Raw genomic sequence first — 18,641 nt, forward strand, 5'->3', positions numbered from 1 at the left:
TTTTGTTTAATGAAATTTGTTGCATTTTTAATTTGTGCTTATTATCAACTATCCTCTCACCTACTACCTGTGAGAGGAATGTAGTTCCATCTCCTTTACTGTCTTCTGTTACATATTTATACACGTTGGTAAGATCCTCCCAAGCTTTTGCTTCTTGAGGCTAAACACTCCCAGCTCTCTCAGCCTTCTCCCACATGACAGAGGCTCCACCTTTGTGGCCCTTCACTCAACTCTTTCCAATATGCCCACGTCTCTTCTCCAGCATTCAGCTCAGCACTCCAGAAGTGCCTCATCTATGCCGAGTACAGGCGGAGGATCACTTCCTTCGTTTCATTGGCAGTGCTTTTCACAGGGCAGCCTGGGATGCTATTAGCTTTCTATACCACAAGGTATGTTCTCATATATTTCTCATCCAGTATGACCTCTGGTCCTTTTCTGCAAAGCTGCTTGACAGGACTTAAATCCCAGCCCATGGTGGTGTTCTTGCCCAGATACAGAACATGTCATTCCTCTTATTGAGCTTCACGCTGTATCTATTAGACCGTTTCTTCAGTGTTGAAGTCTGAATGGCAGCACAATGGTCTGGTCTTTCAGTTACTCCTCAGAATTTTACATTATCTGTGAACCTGCTGAAATTGTACTCTGTCCTGTTATCTGCATAATTAAATTATGATAGTCAAAATGTTCACCTCCAGAGTGACACTAAACCATGTTTTATTTTCATCCAAGCACCTTTCCCTTCAATTAATAAATAGAGAAACAGCTGAAGAGCAGAGCACTGCTTAGTTTCTTATAATTAGACAAGGGGATCCAGAGCCTCAATTTGGATCTAAAGAGTGTTGGGTTTTGAAAGTTAAGAAAGAATACTTATGGATACATATATTAATGTAGGATTTTCAGATGCAGGGCCTCACTATATCTTCATTCTGAGCACCAAATGTATTAGTTTGGTGTCTTTCTCACTGATAATTAATTTCTATTACGTGTTTCTGTTTTTAGTATATGTGCCTTCTACTTTGTATACGTAACTTCTCTTAAATTTACTTATATCTGTATTTGACTTAAGTAAAATAAAGTATGGACTTCATTCTGCCTAATTTTTTTTATATTGCCTTGGAGACATTCTGTGAAATATAACATCTTGAAATTATTGCTGCTGTGCCTGAAGTGTATCCTATGTATGTCTATTTGTAGAAGTTCCTAATTCCAGACTTTGTATTTAATGGACAATAAAATCCTATTAGATAACCATCTTCCTGGGGATGTGTTATTTCTTCAGGAGTATTCATTTATTGATTATTCATTTAAGTAGGCTTTAGTTAAATGTTTCTATAGTTCAGTTTAGGCTACAAAGGTCTTGGTAGTAATTGTACTGGCTGGATCCAGAAATGTATTTGTATAAAAATCAAAATACCACTCATAGCCTTAAAGATGGAAATTGATAAAACAGTAGAGCAGTATTTAGACCCAGAAGTCAGATGAAAAGAGAAAAAAATGTTTATGATAAGAATATTTAAAAGGTTAAATGAATTTGAATATGATTCACTCTGTGATACATAGAGTGGTGGTATCTTCAAAAAACCTAAAAAAAACAAACAAAAAAAAAAAACCAAACAACCACATTGTCTTTGCTTCTAATTGGGCTGTATCTGACCTCAGGTGATCAAGCAGCGGTTCAGGCCATGACTCAACAGTTCTTGTACACTTCAGATACGTAGTGACTCTTTTCCCACCTAAGACAAAGGTAGTTAGATGACAAGTAACAGCATACACTGCAAACAAACAAAAAAAAATCTTACTTTTGAAAGATGTTTACATAATGTATGATTTTGCTTTTGTTCTGATACAGTAACTTAAAATGCAGACCCATCTAATGTATGCTGCAGTGAAGCAATATGGAATCCAAAAGTAAAAATAGAGGGATTTTTGTTAGAGGCAGGTGAGATGCAAAATAAGATCAAGGCAATTAGGAATACAAGGACATAGTGTGAAATCAGGGCAGGTAATCCACATCATGATAGGGTATAACCTTTTTCAGACTCATTTTTCAAGTGGATGACGCTTTAGTAAAAAAAAATTTGGGCAGGTGCTATGAATTCATTTATGTAAGAAGGTAAGCTTGAGCTTGGTGGAAAAATGAAGGCTACAGAGTAAGTGTGGAGCCAGCTGACTCCAAAAAGTTGAATTTTCCATGCCCAACAACTCAAGTCAAATACCTTGTAGCTGCTGAATAGACTGACAAGGAATGATTTGTATTTCTTTTCCTTCAAAGTGTTAGGTTACTCTTTGCTCTAATATAAACTTGAGGCTTGAAGGAAAAAGGGGAAGAAGGCTATCTGTTGTCAGACAGCATCGCAGTTCAGATAATGCCCTGTTTGTTCTTGGCAGGTTGTTCTGCAGCAATGAGAAAGGTTGCCCTCTCTGTCACATACATAACTCGTGTCAGGACTTTCGATAGAGAATTTCAGTGGAGACAGGCTTATTGTTGAGTTTCAGTTGTTTTTCAGGTGATGACACATATGTCTTATTGTTCTCTGCTCAAGAGGAAATTGAAATATTTATTTCCTTTCAAATACTTTGCTGAAAATTTAGAAGAAACTGAGAAAATGGTATCATGGGGTTCTTCTTCTGTTCTGGTGATTTAGTATCATATTTTCACAACAAAGAATTATAAAACAGAGATTGAATTTCCCTTCTCTTTTTCCCATTTGAAGTGCCATCCACAGCTTAAATGCAAGCTAAATAATAATAAATGCAGCCAGGTGGCTCACACATAATGGTCCTAGTTACTAGGACAGAAGTGGCACTGACTCCAAAAACACTGTACAAGATTCAGTGCAAGACAGTTGTTTTTTTCAGATTGCATTGCATTGGGTCATAGTCCACAGAATTGAAATTTGTATAATAAATGTAAATAATGACATACTCAAAACATATCTACTTCATATAAATAGCACACTGGATCCATCTGTTTCAAACCATTTTCCAGCAGGGACATTCAGAGCAAGGAGCAGAGGCCTACGTCCAGGCAGCTTCTGGAGATCTCCAAGGAGCAGAATTCACAGCCTCTTTGGGCAACCTGTGCCAGGGTTCTGTCACCCACGCAGGGCAGAAATGGTTCCTGAAGTTCAGGCAGAACTGCTTATATTTCACTTTGACTCACTGACTCTTGTCCCTTCTCAGCTCCTACAGATTTGGGTAAAATCTGAACTGCATAGGGAGAATTAAAGAATCCATGAATAATTTATGATAAGTATATTTATTCAGTGGATGAATATTCTTTGGGATTCCAGTGAGCTCAGTTTTCCTACAAGTTCCGTTAAGGCTTTTTCAAAGACAGAGGAAAAGTCAGAAGATGGGAAGAGGTTAGAATAGTTAGAAAATATGGGGAAAAAAAAGTGTGCTAAAGGTTTCCAAACCAGCAATATTGCAGTTTGGTCAGATTTTATTTATTGCTGAAAAATAGATAGGGATAAACTAGGCAATCAAGCCGCCACCCTCATATGCATTCAGTGAGAAAAGAAGGGCAAGTTTAATCCTTCTCCCCCAGTTCTGACAGTGTCCTCACCCATATGTTTGTCAGTTTCTGGACCTCCCCAGCGCTGGAGTGAATTCAGCCTTTTACAAGACATATGATGGTGCTGGCATTCCAACAGGTAGTGGTTGTATCACATTCCCAGCTCTGTACTTTGCTGCTGTGTGGTCAGTCTGTGATGGATAGCATCTGTGCATGTTACACATTTTTAATTATAAAATTATTCTTCAAAGCTTTTCTGCTGCTGAGAAGTAGACTTTACAGTGCACACAGGACTTAAGGAGATGATTTTTTCCTTGTAATATGGAAAAATTAAGGGTATTTTGAGCTCACGATGCTGCAGAAGAACAAGTGTTTGAATTTAATCTCTTAATGTCTTAAGATAAAAACAGGACAGAAAACGTTCATCCTCTATTAGTGTGCATCATCTAAACTTCTCATAATCTGTCTGCTAGCATTTTTTTAGATACAGTATTTCTAAAGACCTACAAGTTATTAACATCATGATGGTAACTTTGGTAAATAAGACTGTTATGGAATCATTCAAATATTTTTAATGGCCTCATTTTGTTTCCAACTTTTACATGTACATATGATACTACGTTTAATATAAACAGTTGGGTGATTCTGAAGTACTCAAATGAGTCAATGCTATTTCTATGTACATAAACAAATATGTACAAACACATGTATGTATAAAAACATATTTGTGTCAGGTGAGGAGCTCCATATTTCTGATAGAGATCAGAGGCATTTATTTGCTTTGAAATCTGGAATGTAAAATTACAACTAATCATTATTTGTCATCCTGGAAGATGAAAATATGCTATAATATGCAGTTGGAACATGTGTATATATTATAATACCTATGGAAACAAATAGCTATACTTCTAATATAAGTTTGTGGCTATTCTTTCTCTGCTATTCTATACTTATTTTTCTTCTCTTTCAATTACAGATGATGTTCCCATGCTGAATTAAAAAATTAGTGAATGTATTGGACAAAACAACATTTTAACTTCCTGTTTGATGCATGTAGTAGTAATTATAGTAAACCTTGATTTTCTCATCATCCCTCGATTTGTCTATCTGTATTATTGAGTGAATGTTTTGGAGCAGTTTACTGAATTTATGAGTAATAGAAATCGTATTGCTATGATTAGCTATATTTTATAGATGGCCATAAAGTATTTTCAGAATTCCTTTAATTTTTTTCAACAACCTCTTCAAAATCCATTTACTCTTTTTTCTCATTATGAAAAATAGAGTATTCATCCAAGGAGAAGGAAAACAATTTTCAGACTTAGTTTGCTGTTGAAATTAAATCCAAGTAATAGTAAGACGAGGTTTAATCTCATCTGAAATTAACTTGAGAATCAACAAGTCCAGTCTTTCTGTGGTATCAGAAGACTGGTTTAATACGTTTCCAGTACTGATCTTGCATCAGCTTCAGTTTGTCTTAAACAAACTGAAGAAAACTTGGAGAAAAGTCCAAGTTTAATCCCAACACTGATTTTTGAGAAACTCTGTGTCATTTCCCTTTTGCTCAACCTCACTTCAGCATACTGGTTGTCTTGTCTGTTTTATTACATCTTCTGCTAAAAAACCTTTTAATGATCCTCGCTTTATTTTTAACCTATGAATTAAGCAGTGTCATCAGATAATGGATTAAATGCTTGATGAAATTCTAGATATTAGATCTATATTTCCTATTTTTACTCTCTCGGAGAAATCTACTGTTTTATGTGCTGTGTGAAGCCTTAATCAAATTCTGGGCATATATTTCATGTTCTAGGAGCCATTAGAATTCTAATTATTAGCAAATTAAACTATGAAAGTCAGCTTAGGCTTAGGTGGTGGCTATTTAATTTTCTTCCTCCATTTCTTAAATAGATACAATACTTTGTAATGTTGTTTAGAAAGTGTTCACCATACTGACCACCATACGTCAGCGGATGCTTTCAAGTATTCTTTATAGACTCTTACCCTTACCCTTTTTATTCTTTAAAATGGAAGCACATTAAGATCTGGACACAATTATTAACACTTGAAGAATGGCCACGGCTCCTAGCCAGTGCCAGATGAGCCTGCTGTGAGCAGGGTGTTGAGAGAGGTGCTTGGGAGTAGAAGTCCGTCTCTGCTTTCAGCACTGTCTTTACACTAACGTTCTAAGACTGTTATTTCTCAAAAGGACTACAACACACGGTGGTTTGTTTTCTTAATTGTTTCCACCTATTAGCTGTAGCATTTCTATACTTGGAGAAATGAATTTTGTCAAGTCCAGAAAAGATTTGTTTCGATTCGTATTTCGGGGAAATCATCTTTCTCTCTCTCTCTTAGCTTTATTTTGCCTATAGAAGCAGATTTCGCATTTTGACTGGTCTGTTTTCTCGACACACTGACTGGATGAGTAGAAAAATAGAAACTAATTGATTTTATGAGTAACTTTTAAACCTAGATTGAGATATTTAAAAGTAAATTTAAAGATATATTTAAAAAATATTTAAAACTTGTATGGTAGTAAAATGATGAGATAGCTCAGTAGACAAACTCCTGAAGTTTCATTTACAGTAATAATAGAAAAGAAAAATAAAAGCAAAGCTGGAAACTATTGTTTCACATGTGCATGTTTTGGATGATGGAACATGTGAATAGGTTATAGGATAGGGCATAGGTTTTGCTTAGTGACATGCACTGTATGAAACTGAACTGGAGTCCACATCTGCCAGCTATGGAGAGGAAAGAATTTTGATTAATTGTTTTGAAAAAGTGATGTTAACAAATTCTAGAGAGGGATTTGCATAGGTGGCTAACAGATTAGTTTTCCTAAAATTTAGGAATCCCTTCACCAAAAAAAAAAAAGGCTTTTAAAAATTGAGCATGGTTCTGTATCTCCCACTGTGAAGTTACTTGGGATCTGTTTCATTTCCCATGTCTGATTATTCAGCAGTTACAAAAGTAGTGCTTCCATTTAATCTATTAGTTTAACATTTTGCTGCATAATTATACAGTTTCTCCAGAAAATACTAGGTGGCCCCTTGAGCAGAATGAAGATCAGTGCCCTATCTTAACACTTTTAAGTGCTACCACTTTTTAATTTCAGGTGCTTTGAGGATGCCAATAGATATAATTAGATTTTTATCCAACAAGCCTTCACAGCAGTTAAATTCTGCTATTGAGAGCTACTGAGTTATGACCACAGTGCTATCAGAGATGGTAGAATAGCCAATGTCTTAAATTTTTACAGTGATTAAAGTATATAGCTAACCCTCTTAAATTGTTTTTGAACTCAATGTGAGAACCTGTAGTATTCGTTAAGTCACCTGTCTGGTGCACTGGGGCTGATTTGCATCAGGAAAGTTTGTGGCAATTAGATAACAAACATATTTCACTGTTCTAATTTGCACAAATTGAAGACAAAAAAAAAAAAAAGAGTAAAATTAAACTCTAGTGCACTGTGAATTTCATACTTCCAGATTTTTTTTGCAGAGAAAAATGGTCTTTTTGGCCATTTAAAGGAACAATATGGAAATTCAGGGGTAGGATTTTGTTTTCCATGAAAGACTGCCCAAAGCAGAAGAAGCAAGAGAGCTGAACAGGTTTAAGAACAAAATCAGCTGCATGGTTACAGATGCAAACAAGAATTTTTGGTATTAAGTTACAGAGAAGCCAGGTGAAAGCCAGAAGCAATTAGCAGATTTTCTGAGATCAACCGGGCATTTGTCTCTTGATTTGATCTGATTTTCAGTCTCACTGCTGTTACTGCTGTAGTCCTTCACGGTGTACCTATCTGGCAGATCTTAAAGTCAGTGCACACAATAGCAGGAAATCACAACTCCAAAATTCTCTTGCAACTTTAACTCGGTAATGAAATGTGTAGATTATGTACATATAGCAGGGAAAAAAGATTGAATACTGAGCCACACAGTGAAACTTCATGTACCAGATATATAGTATTTTTAAGTAGAAAGGTAGTTTCATCCTTTTGTTAACAAAACAATTGCAAAGGATTGCTCTTGTTGTCAAATGACTATTTAACAACATTTTATATTGTAATATTCTTCTAGGAATAAAGGCAGTGCAAAATGTTTTTGTTATCCATTGCATTAGCATGTTGTCTGAAAGTTTATTTTTTTCAAATTGCTATAAGGACGTCCTTTTACTGTTTAAGATTATTCTTTTTAATGCATACCTACTCTTAAAAATATATATTTCTTTAGTAATTTGTAGGCAATGAATTAATGAGTATTACTGTCTTAGGGAACTGATTATTTTTTCCCCTCTGAGCATTAGTGGGGAAAAAAATCTCAAATAAAAGACTGTATTTTTATAGGGCAGAACTCCAGATGTGTCTGGAGGTTACATTTATTTTTTGTCAGCTTGGATTAATGTAATTTTAGTCATTTTCAGTAATGAATATGTGATTAAACGTTATCCATATAGCTGAATAGCCGTTATTACCAGGTGCCGTTTTGGTTACTTGGATAATTTGTCAGCTCTGTTTACCAACAGACAGTTTAGAAATGAGAATTTTCACTCCCATAGTTGAAATCATAAATCAATAGCAATTGTTCAAGGGTTGATTCAGCTGCTTAACACCCATCTAATCGGCCAAATTACTTTTACATCCATCCAACAACTTAGTTTGGAAAGTAGTTCTCTGCTGCCTTTACATTCATACACTGAAAAGTAAATTTAAGGGTCATCATTTTTTGCATATTTGATTCTTGGTGCTGCCTGCTTCTCAAGTGACTGAATTTCTCCATTTCTTTGTGTTTCTGATAGTCTGAGAAACTAAAATAGGCAGTTGTGTGTGTGCTACATAATGTAACAATCATCAGGCTTCAGCAGGCTTCAGGATAACAGCCTGAGAGTAATTAAAAGGCTGAATACTGGACAGACCATCTTGGGATCTAGTCCAGTTCCCTTAAGTTTAAACTAGCATCAGCTCTTTCTAACAGATTTATCAAAGAACATTATAAGAACAGGTGAGAGTGGGGCCCATCACCACAAGTGGGATGGTTACTTCCACAATATTTTAGTACATTTTCTAAATTTCCAGCTAAAATTTCAATGAACCTCTTTGTTCTTTTAGCACACAGAATCACAGAATAGCCTTGGTTGGAAGGGACCTCAGTTATCGTGAATCTCCAACCTCCCTGCCCACGTGCAGGGCCACCAACCTCCCCATTTCATACTAGACCAGGCTGCCAAGGGTCCCATCCAACCTGGTCTTGAACACTTCCAGGGATGGGGCATCCACAACCTCTCTGGGCAGCCTGTTCCAGCACCTCACCACTCTCTCTGTAAAGAACTTCCCCCTGACATCCAACCTAAATCTTCCCTCCCTCAACTTAAAACCATTTCCCATTAAATCGTTTACTTAATCTTCCCCTAAAAACGATCAAAAAAATTTTCCTGCTCCCTGCAGTACCTTTTCCTGTTTCATGGCAATGTCTCAAGTCACACATCTGGTGGAGAATACAGAAATAAAAAACAAAAAGAAATAAAAATAAGGTGGAGATGGCAATTTATTCAATCTCAAAATGCAGAAATATTTTAATGTTAAGAATGTATTTTGTTAGTTACAAGGGACATCCATCCTATATTTTGGCACAGAGGGTGTTTGATCCTGGCCCAAGTAGCAGATAGCAAGTCTAAGCTGTGGGAAGGGGAACAGCAAAATTATCAGCTATGCAAAAAATTCAGTAGGAAAGGAAAGGGGAAGGAGAGGAGAGGAGAGGGAAAAGGGAAAGGGAAAAGTTTTTTCAGTAGGAGAAGGCAAAGAACCCAAGAAGGGTCAGTTTCTTGGAAAGAGCTGAGTGAAGCTAATGTGAAGAGGCTGTAAGGGAAGGGAATTGGGAAGTGGTGTGATGTGTGATTTCACGCAGTGTCAGACCATTTGTGTGTTGGGAGGTTTCTGCATGGAACGTGCTTTCTTCAAGGTACAGCCTGTCTGGCTTCTGTCTGCATTATTTCCCCAAGGAAGTGCTGAACTCAAAATGAGTCATTCCTCAAAAAAACAGAGAAAACCACTTTCTTACTGGATACTGAGGACAATACAGAACAAATAGTGTGGTTGAAATACTCCTAACTAAGTGAAGTCACGCTTAAAATAATTTACTTAAAGCAATGGTCAGCCTGAGTCTCTTAGCTGAATCTGCATTTTAAGCTTGAAACTTTGAACAGAAAGGGTATCTCTGTTTGTCTATAGTGAGATAAAAAGCTTCGTGTTGCTGATGCGTGTTTGTTATGTGCTGTAGTGCTCAGCTATCCCAGGAAGAAATACTGCAATGATCAAATGCACAGAAGTGGATTTCCTCAAAGGAATTTTATTTATATTGCACTCTGTTTCTTAAGAAGTTAATTTCCTGCTACCAAAGTCCAAATCCATAAAGTTTCAGAAAAAAATGTGTTGTGTTGATTATTTTTAACTAACGTAGAACTATTAGAGATTGTCTGAAGGAAGGCTATGAAGATGGTGAGGGGCCTAGAGGGCAAGATGTATGAGGAGCGGCTGAGGTCCCTTGGTTTGCTCAGCGCAGAGCAGAGGAGCTGAGGGAAGGCTTGATGGCGGCTCAGCTCCTCACAGGGAGCTGAAGGCAGCGCTGAGCTCTGCTCCGTGTGACAGCAACAGGGCCTGAGGGAACAGCATGGAGCTGTGTCAGGGGAGGGGCAGCTGGGGGTGAGGGAAAGGGGCTGCACCAGAGGGCAGTGGTCATGCACTCATACAGACTCCTCAGGGCAGTGGGCACAGCCCCAGTGCTGGAGTTCACGGAGCATTTGAACAATGCTCTCAGACGTATGGTCTGATTTTTGAGTGGTCCTGTGTGGAGCAAGGAGTTGGACTTGATGATCCTTATGCGTCTCTTACAACTCAGGCCACTGCAAAAAATAATGCCTCCTATTTATTTCCACGGAAGCTACAAGAGATGCAAAGAGCACAATAACTCTACTTGATAGCGAAAACTCAGTTACAAAACACTATTTTTCAACATTATCACCACCAATAGCTATGCATTTTCATTAAACATGAACAAGAGCTTTCTTGCCATGTTTATAAAAATGTGCACAAAAGGAGGTGAACCACTGTTTCACAGGTACAATGATTGCGTCATTGCTAGGAAAACGTTGCCCACACAGTCCACCTTTCACCAGCCCAAACAGATGGAACTCAGAAGGCACAAAATCTGGATTCAGAAGGATCACCCCTTTCCCTTTCCCTTTTTTTCCCTTTCCTTTCCCAAAAGACAATGCACATCATTTTACCTGCTGAGAGCTGCATCTTGAACTTTTTTTTGATGGTGAATTCACGTCGTCACTCCATGTGCTGCCATTTTGATTTTGGCTCATAGTGGTGACACTATGTCTCATTACCAATATTGAAGCAATCCAGGAAACAGTCAGCAGTGTTCTTTCTGTTTCTATGTGAGCATTTGTGGGGTCCATCTTGCACAAATTTTGTGATACTACAATGTTGCCACCATCATTTTCAAAGTATTGAAGCTGATATTCAGCTCTGTACAGAGTTCCCTGGCTGTAGTCTGGTGGTTTGTGCTGATGAGCTGATTGAGACACTCGTCATTTTGTGGTGTGACAGCTGTGCATGGTCCTCCGGAACATGGCTTGTCTTTCACATCACTGTCACCACTGCTGGAATGCACCACTCACTGCCTCACTGTGCTAACGTTAACTGTTCGGTATCCAAAAATGTTCACCAAGTATCGATGAATAATATCGACAGTTGCAATTCTTTCTGCATGGAGGAATTCAGTGCTTTATCCTCACTTCCATGTCATCATCAGATGGTATTTTGTCAGCCCCTCTGCTGCCCCTCTGCTGCTGCAGCAAAATGGAATGGAATATTGGCAGAAAGGTTCAACATCTACTGCCCTACCACCAACATCTGCCTATGATGTCATGGGTCAACATCATAAAATAGAAGGCATTACTTTCAGGGAAGCTCCTGTGTGACTGTATGAATCTATCATTTAGATGCATGATGAGATCCATCATTGTGGCTGATCAAATACAATAGTACAATACTATCCAAACTGATACTCTCAGAAAGCATAGTTAAATTTTCACTGTGCTCATGTTCAGGTGCAGTTTGAAAATGAACTCCTTACCTAAATAAAAATAGCTAATGAAGCAAACAGGAAGAACTACATTATTACTTTATCAGAAATCCTCTTATTTGTGAACCATCATCTTTTTTTCTTAATTATTTTATGAATTAAGGGAAATTACACAATGAATTAATTTGATTTGATTTTAGCTTCTCTAAATAAGAACATGAGAATGGTTTTATTGATTCATAATTAGGGTATACATAAGTCTGTACCCTATCTGCCCCAGGAGACAAAAATGGGCATCTGTGGAAGAATAAAAATAGGAGTTATGTAATTCTAGATTCTCTAATATTATTATTGCTTCCAAGTTTAAAATGAAGTACAACAAGGACTCAAATGTATCGTCCTTTGAATTCTTCTCCATGACATACTTCAGAGAGTTTTCTGTGATTCTCTCTCTGCATTATCACACAGGAAACTAATGGCAAAACTGAAACTAAAGAAAACTGGATGCTTCTGGCAAGCTAAGTAGCAAGTGTTTTGTTTCCAAGTGGCTAAGTTCAATCAAAACTTCAGTAAATGTTTTTCATAGAATCATAAAATAGTTTGGGTTGGAAGGGACCTCAGGGATCATCAAGCTCCAACCCCCCTGCTGAATGCAGGGCCACCAATCTCCATGTCTAATACTAGACCAGTTAGAATTGATCCTCTTGTTGACTACTTCAGGAGTGAGGATAAAAACTATAAGGAAATGGACTATATTATGCTCTCTCCATTAAATAGCAGCCTTGCTGCCTGCTTTGTGAACACATCAGTAGCACTCTGGGCAAAGAGCAAAACTGCTGAAGGTACATACACTGCAGTTACATTGTGCTCATACTACTGCAGCACGTTGAACATTAAATCTCACCTAAGTAAAAAGAAATGGAACGTCTATTACTAAGCATAATCAGTGCATGAAAAGTGGAAATAAAGAGGCTGGAACATTTTTAAAAAGTCACTTTTAAAGGAAAATATGTCTGCACATTGCTGCATCACTTTTGAGATCTTAAGGAAATTTTGTGCATAATTCCTTGTATCTTTGAAAATAAATACTAAACACTCACCATCGAGCCTCAGATTTCTGCTATTTATTTTTGAAAACCTAGGGAATTGTAAAAATTTGTCTGGGAAGAAAGAAAAGAAAAAGACAATTCCCTTTCCTCGTAGGAATTTGTAGCAAGGTCTTTCTAATACAGGTGGGAATTAACCAACAGTTTTCGCAGAATCACAGAATTGCAAAGTTTGGAAGGAACCTCAAAGGATCCTCAAGTCCAACCCCCTGCTAAAGCAGGTTCCCTACAATACGTTGCACAGGTAGACATCCAGATGGGTCCTGAATACGGAAGGAGACGATGCCAGTTTTCTGGCACTGTAATCTGTGAGGAAATCTGTAGCAATTTTAAAAGTTTCTTTGAAATTCAAAGGGTACAAAAGCTCAGTACTCAGATGAGTAAAATATTAGGGGATTTGAGGAGTGGGGCTTTCTGTTTATTCCTTTTTTTTTTCTTTTTTTTTACAGTTTTGATGATTGTTGTAAAGTATTAAATTTGATTTGTTGGACCATCAAAAGGACTTGTTGATGTGACAGCTGAGTTGATACCATGGCTGATTAATAGAATGTGATTTAGGAGAGATGACTGTGTCCCATCTATAGAGGTGATTATTGCAGTCAGAAATTCTGATGTATTTTAAATTGGGCAACTAAGAAATAGTATAGAGCAATTAGGACCTTTTTCTACGGTAATTGTAAGGAATTATATCAGATTTATTCTTAGTTCTTTTTTTTTTTTTCCTCAGACAGTTGATACCAAAGGTTGGTTTATTTACAAAACATTAAAGAAAATATATTGTTTATTTAAGAACTGTTCCTCCTTTGCTTGAACCAGAATATTAGTGCTTCTCAACCTCCATGCTTTTTATGAAATGTCTCTGAATCTTTTTTGTTCCACCTTCCACAAATGAGAACTTCCAGAATAGCATTTTAAAAATCAGTGAGACAGTATCTGCCTGTAATTATATACAGCTATGTTTGTGAGGCTCCATTGCAAAAGTAATTGAAAAGATTACAGCTGATACAGCTCCTCATAAAAGTCCTTTTATAGCTGTTGCATAGTAGGGTTAGATATAATTTCATGAATTGTTTTAGAAAACAACAGAAAGAAACATTTTATATAGCAGATCATTGCAGCACTTCCTCAAAAACGGAATGACAAGTGGAAACTTAATGACTTCTGCACACAGAGAGGCACACGAACGCTTCTTGGGTAATCAAAGGAATACAACAGTGTGGGTTTGCCCTTAAAATGTGTATGCAGCTCTGTGATAAATCGAGAGATGGGCCAGACAGAGTGACTTAAAGTCCTGAACTCCCACCAAGAATTAAGGGTCTTTGTTGCAGTGCTCTTTTAAAGATCAGTAAGGCATGTGACTTGACCATCATAGTCGTGTGCACTGATGTTCATTTGCACCAACATTTTTGTGTGGGGTGACAAAGAAAATGAATTTTCACATTCTGCCTTTGGGCATGGTTTTGGAACCCAGTCCCGATGCAGACTCTGCCCCAACTCCCAGAGGTCTCTGCATTGCCACCACCTGGTGAGCCCCCTGCTCACCATCCCTATGGAGCAGCCTGCCCTTGCTGCCCTCTGACACCTGCATTGAAAGACAATCCTTGGGTATCTATCCAGATAGCTCACTCTTTGTGCACAGATTTAGATTATCTTTTCTCACTGACATGGATGAGATGACTTTCAGTGTTGTTGCCAACAAGATTTAGAAATTTGTTTTGTCCAGCAAGAAAGCCACCCGAGGTATTGAATTTTGTGGTGTCACTTGAGGTGGTATCTATTACTTATGTAGAAAACTCGATTCTGGAGGTAGGACTGTATAGTGGGGAAATATATGCTGCATATTATGGATGACTCTAATTCCAGGAAGGCAGAATGCTTTCAAGTTGCTCACTTTGCTTTGAAACGTCTGCAGGTGCCAACTGAACATTCAGTTTGAAAAGTTGGGCAAACGGAATTGCAAAAAGAGCCACTGTCCCTTGTCACCACCAAATGGGGTCAAGGCTACATTTGAAAAGGCATTTTCAATTAAAGTCATCTCTTCAGTTCAGTACTTTGCCATAATTATTTGCCAGAGAACTCTGGCTGTGTTTATCTTCAATATTATTAGCTTCAATGCACTCGAGTGCAAACATTTTAGCTGAGTGTCTGATCGAAGGACTAGCTTCTTAATCTATGAAACCCCACACCAGTGCATCAAAATAAGCCACAGGTGGAGGATATTTGGAAATTAATGATGATCTGTAGATTTGAATTTGTCAAATTAACACTTGTGATGCCAGCTGGAAATTAAAACATGCTTTTAGTACTATTTATATGTAAATTAGGCAATTATCCTTTTTTTTTTTAACTACCAAATTTGATCAATAATTAACTTAGGTTATTTCCATCCAGAAAGAAGCATTACATTTCATTTACATTATTCTTATTCACAGGACATAGATGCAAGGAGCTCTATTCACATATTCATAAGAGGTTCAGCATCCGCTAGGAAAGGAGAAAACTATTCAAGATTTAAAACCCATGTGCTTCTAAGAAGAGCATTTATTCTTGACGTCAGAAATAAATATTAGTTTTGTTTGAACCCTTCAAAATTCAATTTGTCTTGTTTTTTTTGTTGTTCCTGTTGATTTTTATTTTCCAATAGGTATAAAGATGTACAGAAAAAGGTTTTAATCGTGACTGTAATAATCAATTCACTATTATTAAAAGTATTATGAATGACTGCATTTTGTATTCTTGGCATGTAAGGAAGATCTGTAGCGAAGGACGGGCACATCATGCCTTTAGAAAAGTGTACTCATTGGCTAGTTGAATATATCCTTCATTTTATCCACTAAGGAAAAAAAAACAACAACATGGAAATCTGACCTATGTTCTAATGTACACCCTCATTATTATAAATTAAGACCTTCCATTGCTTAAGGGCTTGTATATGAAAGAACAAACACTTCTAAGTTTACTTTCTTGTGCAGGCCAGTTGAATTAGCTTTGCTGCACTTTTGAGTAATAAAAATGTACATAAGTAGAACCAGGAACAGTGCATGTAAAGTCATTTAAAAAAAACAGAGGTAACTGCTCACTTGAGAAAGCAGTCTAAAAAAACAGGAAAATCGGAGAAATAGGATCTCCAGAAGTTGCAAAATGTTGACAATTTAGCTTTGCAACAGTGTAATTTCCACATTAAGACTAAAAGAGTGGCTTCTGTATGTACATTTTCAATTATTTAGTTAAGAAATAGTTTATTTTTCCCTGCTGAATGAATACTGTGCAAGTTATTCCTAAAAAAAAAAAAAGAAATATACATAAAATAATGCTTCATAAACTCTGCTATTTATTCTCAGGTCAGTTTCTTCAGAATATATTTAGATCTACATATTGGTGGCACAGAACTGAATCATTTCATAAAAAATTAACATTTTTTCTTTTTCTTTGCAGTTCAACAGAAGAGCAGTTTCACTGGCAAACACAAGGTAATAAACTTATCTACTTGTAGAGTACTGCATATATTCTCTCCCATAAAGAATATGCTTCCTAAATAAGGTAGAGGGGAGAACAGCATGCATTTATGTGCTTATTGGGTGTTTTCTTTTCTAGTGTTTGAAAACTCTGCTGAAAAAATAGTAGAACTTGACAAAAGTGGTTAGGGTTGGCAAATGGAGCATCTACATAGATAGAATAAAGCAAAGTTTTGAGAGAGGGCACTGGTCTCTAGGTTTTTCTTAAGATAAGACCTGTGCTTTCTTAGTTTGCTTTTATTAATCCAAAGCCAAACTTATAAAGGGCAGCATAACTCTCCTGGATCAATGTGGCCAGCTTGCTCATAATATGCCATTTTGGTGAGTTTTCCATTCCTTCATCAGCTATAACTGATATATGTACGTGATAGCACGTAACTAGTTTTATCTTTTGCGTTTCTTGTACTTTTTTATGTTAATGTTATTATAGATGGTCAGAAGGATATAGAAGATGAGCTCACTACAGGTCTGGAGCTGGTGGACTCCTGTATTAGATCACTGCAAGAATCAGGGATACTTGATCCACAGGACTATTCAGCCAGTGAAAGTAAGTTGCAAAAAACTTGCTTTTCAGAACCCACAGTTATTTGTAATATTTCATGCTTTAAAACTGAATACATGTATTAGAATGTTTTTCTCATTATTTTCTCAAATCAGCAGAAAACAGTGTAACTGGGAGCAGGAAAATTGCCTCCCTGCATTTCCAATTTGATTTTTGATTTTCTTTGTAATTGAGAGAATTTCACTGGCAGTCCGTGGGCAGAAGCCCCATGGAATGTATTTTAAGAAATACATTTAGAAATTGCAGTATGGCCATACTGTATTACAAGGTCATGACACAAGACTTCAACACCATCACTACAAAAGCATCTTTAAAGCAGCACTGCTTCAGTATGCAAAAGCAGTAATTGAAATGTGAGGTGGTGTGATGTCACTTTTTAGCTAGTAGCTGATAGTCTCTAGGACCAAAATTTTCAAATGGATAAATGGGCCATAATTGTTGAACTATTTAAGGATGATGCACAGAATGCCAGCAGCAGCAGCAAGAAAGCTGAGGCCTATTCTCAGATGTTAGTTCACTGGTCATTTGGTAGCTGTTCTTATTTTGCAGAAGAGTGCTTTGAGTGGATAGATCCTCTGCTAGGATCAGCAGCTGGAGAAGTGAATCAAAGCTGCAGTGAGTAAGGAACAGGGACGTGCCACCCAGTGTATTTGTAGAGCAGATACCTACAAACGCTTGTGCTCCGAAATCACATACACTGAGACAAAGCTTTCCAACAGGTTGACAAGTCTGATATGAGATGTAACAATGGGCACAGAAGATGCAAATTAGTTCCCTATTTTCCTTTGCTTTTCCTCAGTCTCCTGTGTGATGCACTGTTCCTGTCTGCCACAAACTATACACGCTTTCCCATCACTCCTACTGCTGCTCCTGACGTTACCTTGGCTTTTCAATTTTCTCTCTTTTGCCTCTATATGTCTTTGTCTCTGCTCCCTTGAGCCATTTTTGTCTTTTTCAGTCCCTTGCTGCTTAGTACCCTGTGACTGAGTCACATCTTTCAGGGTGGCTGCCCATATTCAGCTTTCTTAAAAACAAAGGGAATGATTTCCCTTTCCTGTGGAAAGGCTAATGGAATGTGACAGCAGCCTTCTGCAAAGCAATGGTGAGTTGTCACCTGAAATGTCGTCATCATTTCAAGTGAAAGCAAAGCAGTGCAAGGCTGAATGCAGAATTTTAATTTGTCAGAACATTTTTCATTATTTTAAAACAAGATTTGCAATCAGATTCAAAGTTGACAGTCCTGGAACAGTAGATAGTGTTTCACTTTTCATGTACACAAGATTTCTGGGCCAACAATATCACTAACAGTTTTGGTAAGATGCTCTTTGACCTGAGAAAAATTTTCTGTTGGGAAAGCATGATGCAACAGCTTAAGCCCTTATAAGTTGCCCTGAGTTTTTCACCTCTTACTCTATTGTATTCATTTTGGAGTGAGAAGAAACAGACTGAATGACTGATCACAATTGTTTTCATACATTAGATAGAAAAATGAATCTGCGTGGACTGCATAGGGAAGGTTGAAAGCGAGAAGCCCCCATGGCTGGGCATTGCAGAAACTGGATGAAGAAATTAAAACTAAGAAAAATGTTAGGGAAAGATGAGGATAGTAGGTAGAAAGAAATCTGAGTAGGTGAAGGTAACTGGTATTCAAACAGATTTCTGAGGAACATCACAGAAAGATAGGAATCAAATAGGAATGCAGTGAAACTAGATTGCCGTTTGCTATTTATGGTTGTTAATTAAGAATCAGATATATATGCCAAGGCCAACAGTTGCAGTTAATCGATCATAAATGCAGTCAGGATGTCATACACTAGATTTTTCCTTTTGTTTGGGAGTCTGTTT

At 37.3% G+C, this 18,641-nt stretch overlaps 1 protein-coding gene across 1 annotated transcript in view; it reads left to right on the forward strand.

Moving 5' to 3' along the window:
* CTNND2 (catenin delta 2) overlaps nt 1–18,641 on the forward strand; it is a 607,095-nt gene that overhangs the window by 285,006 nt on the left and 303,448 nt on the right. The window contains exons 4-5 of the mRNA XM_019614298.2: nt 16,155–16,189; nt 16,665–16,781. Coding sequence (XP_019469843.1) covers nt 16,155–16,189; nt 16,665–16,781 — 152 coding nt within the window. The remainder of the gene's footprint in view (nt 1–16,154; nt 16,190–16,664; nt 16,782–18,641) is intronic.

The sequence above is a fragment of the Meleagris gallopavo genome, chromosome 3 (genome assembly GCF_000146605.3).
Source record: "Meleagris gallopavo isolate NT-WF06-2002-E0010 breed Aviagen turkey brand Nicholas breeding stock chromosome 3, Turkey_5.1, whole genome shotgun sequence".
Classification (NCBI taxonomy): Eukaryota; Metazoa; Chordata; class Aves; order Galliformes; family Phasianidae; genus Meleagris; species Meleagris gallopavo.